This window comes from Lissotriton vulgaris, chromosome 8 (assembly GCF_964263255.1).
Source record: "Lissotriton vulgaris chromosome 8, aLisVul1.2, whole genome shotgun sequence".
NCBI lineage: Eukaryota > Metazoa > Chordata > Amphibia > Caudata > Salamandridae > Lissotriton > Lissotriton vulgaris.
In genome coordinates, this window is record NC_141696.1 from 1,132,815,818 (window position 1) to 1,132,828,552 (window position 12,735).

A 12,735-nucleotide genomic window follows, 5' to 3' on the forward strand; every position below is an offset into this window, starting at 1 on the left:
ATTCCGTCCCGAAGGGGCTCGCAACTGAAGAACAGACTGTAATACCACAGCTTCCAGCAGCAGTCATGCCAACATCCTGCCCGATTTATTATGCTCTGCATAAGCCCTAGCCAAATATGCCTTGTAATCAAAGTGGTGGAGATGCTCCACTAGCGAAAACAGCCCCTCTTGCTCCTTTAGCAGTAGTATCCTACCATTTGGGGTGCCCTCCAGCTCATTCGAAATACCATCCAACACAGTCTCCTGCCGCTGAACTTCCTAGAGGAGCTGGGCACCAACTACCACCCTACTAGAGATACAGAACCCCGGGATCACCACATTCAAAGGCTCACACTTGATGCCCATTGACGAGGCCGTTTCGACTTTATCATTCCAGTATTGAGGATAACTGGAATTTTTGCTTCAATCAAAGAAGTCCCTGTGACAAATATATGACTAACTATTTAGAGAGGAGGGAGTAAGGTATGGGGCTAGCATTCCTTATAAACAATTGGTGGGAACCCATCCGGTTCACATAGCTTTAATTGCTTCAATGATCTCTTGTGACATCGGCTGCCCTAATGTTTCTCTTTGTTTAATGGAGGCACATCCTGGAGTTAGTCTGTAAGAGAACTTTTCTTAAAAGGGCGGTTTACCACCTCTGCCGCATAAGGAACCTGATAAAATTCAGATAAGGTATTGAGTATATCTCGATAATCAGTGTTCAAGGCTCCGCCCCATCCCAGGATAGTGTTTTGAGCCTGTTTAAGTCTTAACTTTGTGGTTACCATCCTTCCGACCTTCTTTCTACACTCATAGTAGCACTGTTTAATCTAGGCTAGTTTATATTTTGCCTTTTTTAAAGCTAATAGTCGTTGTTGTCCCAGTTTGGCTTGCGCCATATCATTTGGGAATCTGTGGTTCCGTGTTGAGCTTCAAACTCTTTTCTCGTTTTCTAGGAACTGCATAGCTATCTCTGTTCTTTTCCTAATGCCAGCTGCCTCGGCTATGCAGGTGCCCCAAACTACTGCTTTTTGTATTCCATAATGTATGGTGTATGGTGAGAACAATCATTGGTGACGTTCAAGCGGGTGTATTTATTTATTAGTGAAAGGACTGCATTATTAGCTTTCAGGCCCTAAAAGTCCTATATCCAATCTCCATATTGGTCCCTCCATTCCCTCTTTCAAGACCATTCCAACCGATATTTTCCAGGGCTGTGATAGTATGGAGAGATTACTCCCCGTTTGATCTCTTTGATGTTGGAGGCCAACTGAGTATCTAATAGTATCATCAATTCTCAAACATGAATTGTGAACTACTGAAAAGTGGGAGTAATCCTTAGCAGGTGGATGGGATATTCTTCACAAGCTACTAATGCACATTTCTGTAAGTCAATCTTACTGCTACTTGGAAAAGACAACTCATGGTCCATGTTCCAGGCCTGTTTTATCTAGTGGACTATCTAATATTAGATTACAAACACCAGCCGCATTCAGGGGACACAAGGTCATTGCTATTAGGGTTGATATGGTGTTATTTCAAGTCCTATAGATATTGATTAGAAGCTTAAACTGCTACCAGCCAAATCAGACACCCTGGCAGGACTCCATTGAGTAAGAGCCACCTGTCTGTCTTCTCTGCTTTGAAGGAAATGAGGGAGAATCATACTCTGGTGCGGACTATGGTATCCACCTCCTTAATTTTTGAAGGAGCACAATATTGTGCAAACATATAGATCTAAGTTCCTCTGTGTCTTTAGGGAGGAAGTGTGTCCCTCTGGAGGAAGACAACATCGACAGTAGTGATATTTTGATAGGGTTATTGAGACCACTCATGTTGAGTGATAAATATGTGATAAATCTGTCTCTAGTTATTGTACCAATAAATGTGCAGACTAATAATAGAGAAGTTATAAGAAGCTTATCCATGACCATGGTGGCGCGGTGTCATGGTTATACTGATGTTTTTGAATGGTGTCTAATCTTGGAGGCCCAAATTCTCTTCTGTGATTCCAAACTACCACAACCCATTCCTTAATGGAATAGAAGAGTAACTGAACCTGTAAAAAAATGCTAAAAACAGCATGAACAAGCTGTTCACAGACATATAGTAAGTCTAGATCAGAAGATGTCTAAAATGTTATCAAATACATGAGTGCGCCCTAACCTCCAATAATCATGTTAACAACAAAAAGGTGTGAGAAATATTAGAGAGTTAATGCACTATCAGAGTGTCTCAAAAGCATTCTTGACCCAGCAAGAACACCAAACAGGTCAACTTTATTTCTTCAAGATAAAATGCGGACATTAACCCAAGACATCCTCAAAGCATCACCCTTCAGACCGTCCACTATTCTAGACAACAATCTAATTTTTCACTCCTACAGTCATTCCTGATGTCCTCTCAACGGAAGGAAAAATCAAAGTATCCAGTCATACAATGCCCAAAGCATTCATTAAGAAGCCTGTCAAAAACATACATAGCAGGTATCTGTGCAATGCCAAACCCCTCTTTTGCAGGGCTCACTACCCAGTGTCTTCAACCAGTCAATCATAATTCCTAGATTAAAAAGCATGAACTGACTCAGATGAACTCCCAAACTTCTTGCCTATTCAAAACATATAAATTCTTTGTAGAGCCTAAATATATCCTACCAGATTGAGCAGTGGCTATCAGCCCACCACGGCGCTCAAAAGGCACTGACGCACCTCAAGGAAGGCCGTCTTCGGGGTACTGGATTATAACCAGCCGGGAGTACTGAATCCACCTGACCTTTCAGCCGCAGCACAGGACACTGCACTATAGCTCTCTTCAGCGCTGTCTGGACAAGTTTACTTGTGCTACATCAACAGCTGTGAAGCAGACCAGATTATTTCTCTCTGATGGAAGCAAGCATGTCATACTACACTGCAAGTCTCTTGGCAATATTCACTTTCTTAAAGCAAAAAAAAAAAAAAGAAAAAGACCTCACGGGAATCCTACTTGGTGGAGCCATAACCCCAAGCCTGACGGTGTTACACCACATCGCTGCTACTTCCATGATGATTTTGTTTAACATTAAGCTGACTTGATAAGCCTTGGGAGCCTGTGGGCTGCCTGAGGCAGGTTTCATTTAGGATTATCTTCAAGTTGGCTGGCTGTATCAAAGCATATTTAATATGCTGCCTTTGCAGCAACTAACTGTTTTCTACTCTCTGGATAGCCAGTGAAATCTAAATAAAATTTAATGCAGTGATTATCCAAAATGGACACAATGATTTATCTTACAGCTCTCTGAATAGTGCCACCATCTCCATAGTTGAGAATCTTGAGGATTGTCGGCCCGGAGGAATCTATAAGGAAAAAGACGAGCCCCCAGAGACTCGTGAGCATCAGCCAGATAGATATGCTCAGTTGCTTATTGAAAGTTGTCATGGGGCTAATTTCCATTTTTTAGGGAGCTCAGGAATGAAAATCCTATTTCTGTGGGCATGAAGTTCTAGAAAAGTGTTTTGAGTTTACCCATTTAAGTATTGTCCAGCTCAGTGTGTGCAGCAAGACCAGGGCTCACCCTCACATCTTTCTGCTCTGTCTCTGGCAACTTCGAACCAGTGCTGAGAAGTCCTCCATTCTGTGTTGTTTTCTTTCAGTTTTTTTCATTCAAAATCAGTTCCAGTCCCTATTTAAGTGAAAATCCTTTGATCCTAAACAAAACATGCTTCAAATTTCTATTTAGCTGCCAGGAGTGCAGCAGTTCCAGAGGAGTACAGCAACCTACATATGCAGCATCCACCAGCAGAACTATAGCAACAGTGAAAGATGTCAAGTGCACGGCTGTTCTAAGGAGTGCATTACACTTTACTGGCACAAATTCCATGAGTCGTATAGTTTCTGAACTTGATAATGAAAGAACAATCCTTGTTATTTGGCACAGTTTAAGGGGTATGTATGTCCATTGTACGTCTCATCTAAAAATGAAACTTGCACCTTAGAGTACCATAGACTACAATTCAAAATGCTTCTGTGGGGGACTATTTCATATACATTCTGGTTTAACAGATGGTTCTCCCTGCTAAATGAAGGGCATGGGGACTGCAAAGATTGTTGTGTTACAAGACCAGCAATAATCAGGATTACATTCGGTTTGATGTGCCTCCCTTTGTAGCTCCAGTTTCACCAATGCAGCACTGTTTGACGACCAATACAGCAGACTCTTGCTTTCTTTAGATGTATGTTGTCTTAGAGCATACAAAGGATCAGGGCATTATACCTTAGAGCCCATTTAGTTCAAAATGGTCTTTCTTTTCAAATTCTCCTTGATGTGCACCTCTGATTGAATGGACCAGAAATAAAGATTAAGCACCCAGAGGGGCTAAACAGATACTTTGATAAGGCTTAGGACTCTGGGACCTGGGAACATGCAGTTACTGACTGGGACAACAAAGACAAACAAGGCACAGAGGGGCAGATAGGCAGGGACAAAGAGATGACCGGAACCATCAACATGGGAAAGGGGAGAGAACAGTCAGAGCAAGGGAAGGAGCACATTAAGAGTTTCAGTGGGATGCAGAGTACAGAAAAGGCTGAAGATCAGATTTGAGTACTAAGGACAACCAAAGCCAACGCTCAGAGTGGGGAACAGAGCTGTGGCCAAGGATAACCCAATGGGGAGCTTTAGGCAGAGTGAGAGTGATGAAGTAAGTAACAAAGATGAGTTCAGATATAAAGTCAGAGGGATATCCAGAACCATGGTTCAAGAGCAGACGAACTGGAGCTCCAAAACCTAGTCTAGGTCCGGGTGGAACACGCTAAAGATCTGAGTGCAAAAACTAAGGTTTGATGGGACTCAGGAGTGGGGCATACTGATCGGCATAACAAATCACGGAGGGCCGCCATTGTCAGGCCCTGTAACAAAATCGGCCGGAAACTGGCCTGACAAAGAGCTAGGTCGCACCCCCAGGGGGCCGGCGAGCACTTTGCCAGGGCCGGTTTTGGTTCTCAGTCCGGCCCTGGCCATTGTTCACAATTCGGATTGCGACAGTTTGCATTGTTTGATGTGCTACACCGTAGTTCTGTGAAGTATACAAACTGTTTTATCAAGTTTATAATGGTTAACATTAAAAAATATAATAGTGAAGATATCTGCCAAAAACACTATTTAGATGTTTGTCTTATTTACCAAAGTAATCAACTACTCCAATTAATTGCAGACCTTCACCCCAGAGATGTGACAGAGTGGACTGCTTATGCCTTGCAGATCCTTTGCCACTTGCACTATAGCAGTTTATTTACACTGATTTGGAGTACTTAGTATATTTTGTTATGGAACAACACATGCATTTATTTTACAGAATTTAAGTCCTTTCAAAGCTGCACCCAGAACTTGCAGGAAGCAGAACACGAAATAATATCTTGGAGGTTCCTTAAACAGAGCAAAAGATAAATATGGCAAAGCTCTTTAAGTTCGGATCATGTCTACCACGCACAATTACATATCTACTTCTATAGGAAAAAAACAAGACATCTGTGCAGAGTGATTTTGAACGAACAACAATGTCTTATCATACCTTAATGTTGATGAGCAATTCCAAAAAATCCTTAGGTGGCATAACAATAGAAGTATTCAAAGGAATCACGTAGCACTTATTCAAAGTGAGGTCCAGATAGGCTGTGAGTTTCTGAAAGAAAGAATGAGAAATCGTGGTTTTCTTCAAAATGCATTGCTCAAACTTTTTTTAATAGCACAATGCTTTTTGTTAATATAGAACATACCCAGGTCCCTACAATATACAGCTATGATAAAAAGTTTAGGACATCACACATTCCTATAAATGTTTAAATAAACACACAACCACATAAGTAGGTTTTGATTATTTATACAATCCTACCACAATGAAGCTTGAAGGCTAGGCCCAATTAGACCTTTTCACCTGCACAGCTGAAAGTAAACATGATGTGTGTTTGTAAATCACACATTTACTCAAGTCTTGAGCTTGTGGCACTGAAATGATAGGAGTTTATTGTTAACCAATTGAATGGTACTTTTTTATATGCCTCAGAAGGATAAAAGGCTGACTGGACCTGCTGGGATTCAAACCTGTGACCATGAGATCAAATCTAGATCCCTGCTGTGCATGCACTAGTCTACTGAACCACCAAGCCGTTTTTCTAGTATTCTGAGACTATCGGTTCAGCGGCAGTCAGAGCGGCGGCTGTAGGTGATAGCAGCAGTAACCAATCCTTGACAAATGTTTGACTACATAATGGCACCTTCCCCCAGGCATGCATGATCCTTGAACCGCACAGTAATGGAGTACTTTTGAATTAGAAGTTTCATTTTCAGCTGAGAGTCATAGGCCTCATGAATGTGCATGGAGTGCATGTATAGGTAGGCAGGGACAGGCATACAGCTCTGACGAAGGCCCCAGACCTGGATGGGCTCTTGGCGAGGGCTGAAACATGTTGGAAAAAAATCAGGTGCTATTGAGACACTAATGCTCAATTAAAACCCTGAGCTTATTTTTATTTATGCCCATCATACCCTAAAAATATAAATGAATTCTTTTTGGGTGTACCACAAGGCATGTCCACCTTCCTGAATCCCTGTTCTATCCTGACAAATACTGTACATAAGAACTCCCAAGTTTGGTAGAGTCCGACCTGGTGGTACCACCCTACCAGGGTGTGGATAGGTGGTAAGGATGAAGCATGCCACTATTCAGTGGGTGGGGCAGCTGTTAAAAAAATCTTTGGATGTTTTAGTGGGACTTTAAAGTGTTTTTTTCCTCCTTGTTTTGTTTCTTTTTGCCTAGTTGCCCTATTGTGTATGGACTATCAAAGACCGCTCACTATTGCTTAATACAGAACCACAATCATTGTTAAACTGGATTAAGGAAAGGTAACTTTGGACTATTGTTCCCCCCTTGTTTATCCTCTGTCTTTTAAGATTGAAATGGCTGGATCTTTCCAGGCAATGTAAAGGTTTTCTTACAATTATTATATTCTGATGTATGAGAAATCTGGAAAAAGCCTGGGGCATTTAAGAAGAAGAGGAAGAAACCGAATCCTAGCCACAATCATACATATGACAAAAAATAGTTTTACGAGAAAAAAGTATGGGGGACAGGAGCCTCACAAACTAGTTCCCAAAAAACGTAATCCCTAACACAGCTTACAGGGAGAGGGGAGGGGGGGGGGGGGGGGGGCAACCCCTAAAAAACCTATGTGGAGGATCAACCACAAAAAGCGAGGAAAGGTACAAATAAGAGCAAGGCAACTGAGCAACTGAGACTGATGCCAAAGCCATCTCATCCTGAGCAAGGATTGGCTCTGGATAGTATTGTATACAAAGCTGCCTCTGACAGACAGCTGGGGCGGTCTTTATCAAGACAGCAAAAAAAAAAATAGAAATTCAAATAACAGCAAATAAGATTGAAGTTGTTTTTCCTGAAAGGGACATGATGTATACATAACTTGAGAATATAGGTGAGAAAGAAAGCAATGCCATCCATGGAAAGGGACATGTAAAGGGAAATTAGGAAGGGAGGGATAGGGCAATGTCAATGAAGAGTTGATGGTTAAGAAACAACCAGCATCACTGGTCACATGTGTACTAACATGGAGACTGGTGACTGACACCCTGATAGACCAGACCACAGTAGGGGAAATGTTATGGGAAGCCAAGAAATTGTTAATCAGAAGACAAGCACTGGGGAAAATAACTGCAACCTGTAGGTCAAAAAAGGCATCATTAAGGTTGACTTAAGGACTGCCTTACTGAAGCAGGAAATTACTTTGCGGATACACAACAAGAAAGAGAACAACCAAGGGAAGGAGGAACTTACTATGCGAATTAAAGCATTGGTATGATTGCAGCATTTAATATTGATGGCAATGACTGCCCTGGAACCTTAAGAGAGCAAAAAGACTCATAATATGGTTGATTATGTGAGAATCCCACCACACACAAACACAATACCTCAAGTCAGGGGTGTTAAAATAGTATGTACACAGAGAGTTATACGCAAACTCTTTATGGCATACCATAAAGAGCTATATAAACATCACAAAATAGTGCACCAAAATTAAGTTAGGAGGGAATTATACAGCATGTCATTGACAAGACTGTAAATCAAAGTGAAATATTGGACAAACCATTAGATTAGGAAAATGTAATGGAGTCATTTGAAAATGTAAAAATGGGAAAGGTGCCAGGGACAGATTCAGCTCCCTGAAATGTTACCAGTGCTAGAACATTTTTACAAATGATTGTTTACCTCCATAAATGTGAAAAGATATTATAGTATTGGTCCTCAAGCCCAACAAAGATGCCCTTGAACTCAGAGCTTATCACCCGTCATCCATGATCAACACTGATGCAACTACATTAGAAAAAATATTAATCAACTGATTTATGTCAGTTATATCGATACTGGCGCACAAAGTGTTTTTTCTTATCAATTAGAAGGCCTGTATTATATTGACACAAACTGGCAGGTGTAATGGCGGAGGCCAGCATGCTGAGGAGGACTTGGTGCTGTCTTCCTTAAGTGCATTCCATATGGTGCTGTGTCCGGTTGCTCCGCACTAGCGCCTTGATGCCCTTGGGCTAAGTCCGCGCTTTACAAGACTACATTCAATTCATTTGTTTGAAGTATTAGAATCTATGAACTTCAACACAAATGTCATGATTTGGATGGGAAACCGCCACTACAACTCGGCCATTTCCACGAAAACCTTTACCACGCATACCTTTACTACGAGATACATAGTAAAGGCATGTGTGGTAAATGCAAAAAAAATAAAAAGAGGGGGTGGGGGTCTCCCCCCCCCCCAAAAAAACTGCACTTGATGTGCCGAAGCTGAGGCAATCAGAATCGTTAGAGAGGAAAGAGAAAGAAACTTCTGCTTCCTCTTTACGACGTAGGACCAACGTCACCAAAGAAGATGGAGAGGAGACGACTTGAAAAGGTAAGGGGAATTTTAGTTTTAGTTTAAAAAAAAGATTAAGGGTTAAGGGCAGGGGTAATTATAAGGAGTGGGGCTGGGGGGTCAAGTAAGGGGAGGGGTATAACCTTTAACAAGAGTATGCCCTTATCATGCATACATTTCCAACGAAAATCGTTGTAAATCTATGCGCGGTAAAGGAATATTCATAGTAAAGGTTAGGCGATGAAAACGCATTCCGTTGTAACGCATGCCTGGTAAAGGCATGCGTTGCAACGGAATGCGTTGTAACGACACACAACAGAGTTTGATAGGACTGCTTTATACTCAGCCTTTACTATGGCTCTTGCCAGATCTAAATGTATCTGCACAATGGCAATTAAAGAGGGGTCACAGGCAGGAATGCCCTTTATTACCATTGACATTTGCACTGTCAACAGAATCTCTGGTGAATCAAGTCTGCAACACATTATTGGGTTGGGACATAATGTAAGGCGAAAGACACTGGATATATGATGTTACAACGCGTTATTTTACAACGCAGACCGTTACAACGCAATTTTTATAACGCAGGTACCATTACAATGCATGCCATTACAACGCATGCCATTACATCGTAAGTATATCTTTTTTTTTAAAATGTAATAAAATTAATTTAATTAATTTAAAAATTGTAAAAAATATTATTTAATTTTAATAAATTAAATAAGTAAAAAAAGTATTTATTTTAATTTAAGTAATGTAATTCAATTAATTTTATAATTGTTAATATTGTAATTAAATTAATTAAAATTAATTAAATTAATTAAATGTATTTAAAGTCGTAATACCCCTGTACCCCAAAAACCAAACCCAGCTCTAAAACCTAAAAATACCCCTGTACCCCAAAAACCAAACCCAGCCCTAAAACCTAAAAATACCCCTGTACCCCAAAAACCAAACCTAGCCCTAAAACCTAAAAATACCCCAGTACCCCAAAAACCAAACCCAGCCCTAAAACCTAAAAATACCCCTGTTCCCCAAAAACCAAACCCAGCCCTAAAACCTAAAAATACCCCTGTTCCCCAAAAACCAAACCTAGCCTTAAAACCTAAAAATACCCCTGTACCCCAAAAACCAAACCTAGCCCTAAAACCTAAAAATACCCCTGTACCCCAAAAACCAAACCTAGCCCTAAAACCTAAAAATACCCCTGTACCCCAAAAACCAAACCCAGCCCTAAAACCTAAAAATACCCCTGTACCCCAAAAACCAAACCCAGCCCTAAAACCTAAAAATACCCCAAAATTACTTACAATAATATATATAATTAATTTTATAAAAATACATAAATTAATATTTTTATTTATTTTTAATATTAATTAAATTAATAAAATAATGTAAAATAAAATTACCTATACTTACGATGTAATGGCATGCGTTGTAATAGTATCTGCTATGTAATGACATGCGTTGTAATGGCATGCATTGTAATGGTATTTGCGTTGTAAAAGTTGCGATGTAATGGTAGTGCGTTGTAAAAGTTGCGTTGTAACGGTTGTATACCGTTATTTCACTCTATTTTTTTTTTTACTTCTTTATTGGTGTTCTGGTTTAGTAACAAGTATCTTGCATGCATTTACACCAATCATAAATAAATTGAAAGATATACAGAGCGAAGTAACATTTCACATTACAAACAACAGCTTTACCCCCAGCCTGCTCTGCAGGAGCCCCGTCTACGGGTGATATATGGCATACAGGAAGTTACTACGCCAAATATCAATGGCTCCCATGTCTGTGTAAGGTACGCTAAGCTGATGTGAGAGAGGGTGAGGGTGATTAGGAAGGTGGGAAAAGGGGATGGGGTCGGAATGTGAACCACTAAACTTACTCAACTCAGGTCTCCGCTGCTGTGTCCCCAATAGTGTGTTTGATGTAGGTATCTGCCTGTTCCGATTAATGATATGTTACCTGCTCACATGTAAAAGGGGGAAAAGGATGAGGGGCAGTCCGGCTGCCTACTAGCTAGGTCCCAAGAGTGCCCCCACTTCATCTCATTACATATTTCTGCAGGTGCCATCTCCGGGCCCGCAGTTGGCGCCTGGGAGTCATTGTCCAACTGCCAGGTGCTGCGAAGCTCCTGGAGGATTGTGTCCCATGCAGTAGCCATCAGCAGTTTCTGGAGTCCCAGGGTGTCTTCGCGACGAAGAGCAGCACTCTTCACTTGCATCCAATATATCAGTGAATGGAGGCAAGCCGCCACAGGTGGCTTCTAGCACCTGGTGGCAGTCCACCACTCGCCCAGTGAAGTTGGACAGATAAGGGACCATGAATTGCCAGTAAATACCAAGCGCCACACAGCTCAACAGCATGTGCCGAAGGTTTGCATATAACAGCTGGCACCTAGGACAGTGGGCATCAGTGCCCCCAAGTACATATTGATTCTGGCCAGTGTCAGGTATGCCCTATAAATGATATTGTATGAGCCAGAGCCTGGAGTTGCTGGGGATAAGCGTCGGTCCCTGCAGTATCACAGTCTGTGCATGGTCGGAGGCGGTCCGCTTCCCAGTGACGCTGAAGGGGGTCCAGTGGTTGCAACAAGTGTGTACGCAACGAGTCAATGAACCATTTCATGAGGTGTCTCCCGGCACCCATGACATGTATGTATTGTATAGTGAGGTGTATGGTGGGTTCCTGTGATAATCGTCCGCAGCGATGTGAGCAACGCGGTGTGCAGGAAAAACTGGCCTTGTGGAAGTTTCCTCAGCCACAAGGACATCAAACGGTGCCAGCTGGCCGTCGTGATAAATATACTCCAACGGCTGTAGCCCTGACTCACTCCAAATGGGGAGCCCCGGCCCGCCGGCCCCTTGGCGTGCCATGCAAAGGCAGCACCGGTGCATAAGGGACTGTATCACCTTTGAGTTGCAGGTCCCGCAGGAAGCACCTGTGGGCTACAACCAGCATCAGCTCGATGGGAGTTGCTTCCCGCCTTCTGGGATGAAACTGGCTGAGGATGGAGGAATGTGTCCACGGTGGCAAGTGTGTGGCAGTGTCTCCCAGAATTCGGCCACCAGCCCACATGGAAGTACAAAAGCTGAGGCAGCAGCACCACCATTTTGGCTATGTGACCCAAGACTATTAAGGGCAGGATCCGCCAGAAGTGCATCAGTGACTTGACAGCAGAGATCACTCGTAGGAGGTTCCCCTCCAGAAGCTCCTCTGGTTTAGACACGTTATTTCACTCTATGCAGATGACCTATTATTATATATTAGGGATCCAGCAGAGACAGAGAATAAACTGATGTCAATGTTAGACCGATTCTGTCACCAGACTGAAAAAGATTACAGAAAAATCTGCATTCTCTCTATTTGGAGCAAATAATGGTTTGATTAACTTAAGGTGTCCTAAGGAGAACGACTAGGAGAAAGACGAAGGCTTATTTGTATAGCCTCATAAATAATTTAGTGTTTTGCATGGATAGAAAAAAAACAACAACAACAAAAATATGTAATTCCAGGTTTCATAACGTTCAAATTCACATTCTGGTAAACTTGCACTTGATTATTCAAAATATCACCTTTCATCTTCCGGGTAGTTGGTTCCGTGAATTTGATGGGGGTAATTACCAGGTTCCTTGTGTGGGGAGGGAAGGGGGGGGGGGGGGAGGGAGGAGGTGGAAATGACCTTGCATAGCTTTGGCTCGCTCGTGGATACCTCCCTTTGACGGTGGCATGGGTGTGACCAATCTTCACCTCTACTACTTGGCACCAGAGGAAGTTGTCGTCCATGATTGTTGGATCGTTGGAGGCTGGTCTGACCTGGCTTATCGGACTGAGCTCAGA

The 12,735-nt window shown here is 42.1% G+C and overlaps 1 protein-coding gene across 1 annotated transcript in view; it reads right to left on the bottom strand.

Moving 5' to 3' along the window:
- Positions 1 to 12,735, bottom strand: part of ITM2B (integral membrane protein 2B) — a 142,909-nt gene that overhangs the window by 11,700 nt on the left and 118,474 nt on the right. The window contains exon 4 of the mRNA XM_086934988.1: positions 5,529 to 5,639. Within this exon, the coding sequence (XP_086791114.1) occupies positions 5,529 to 5,639 (111 nt within the window). The remainder of the gene's footprint in view (positions 1 to 5,528; positions 5,640 to 12,735) is intronic.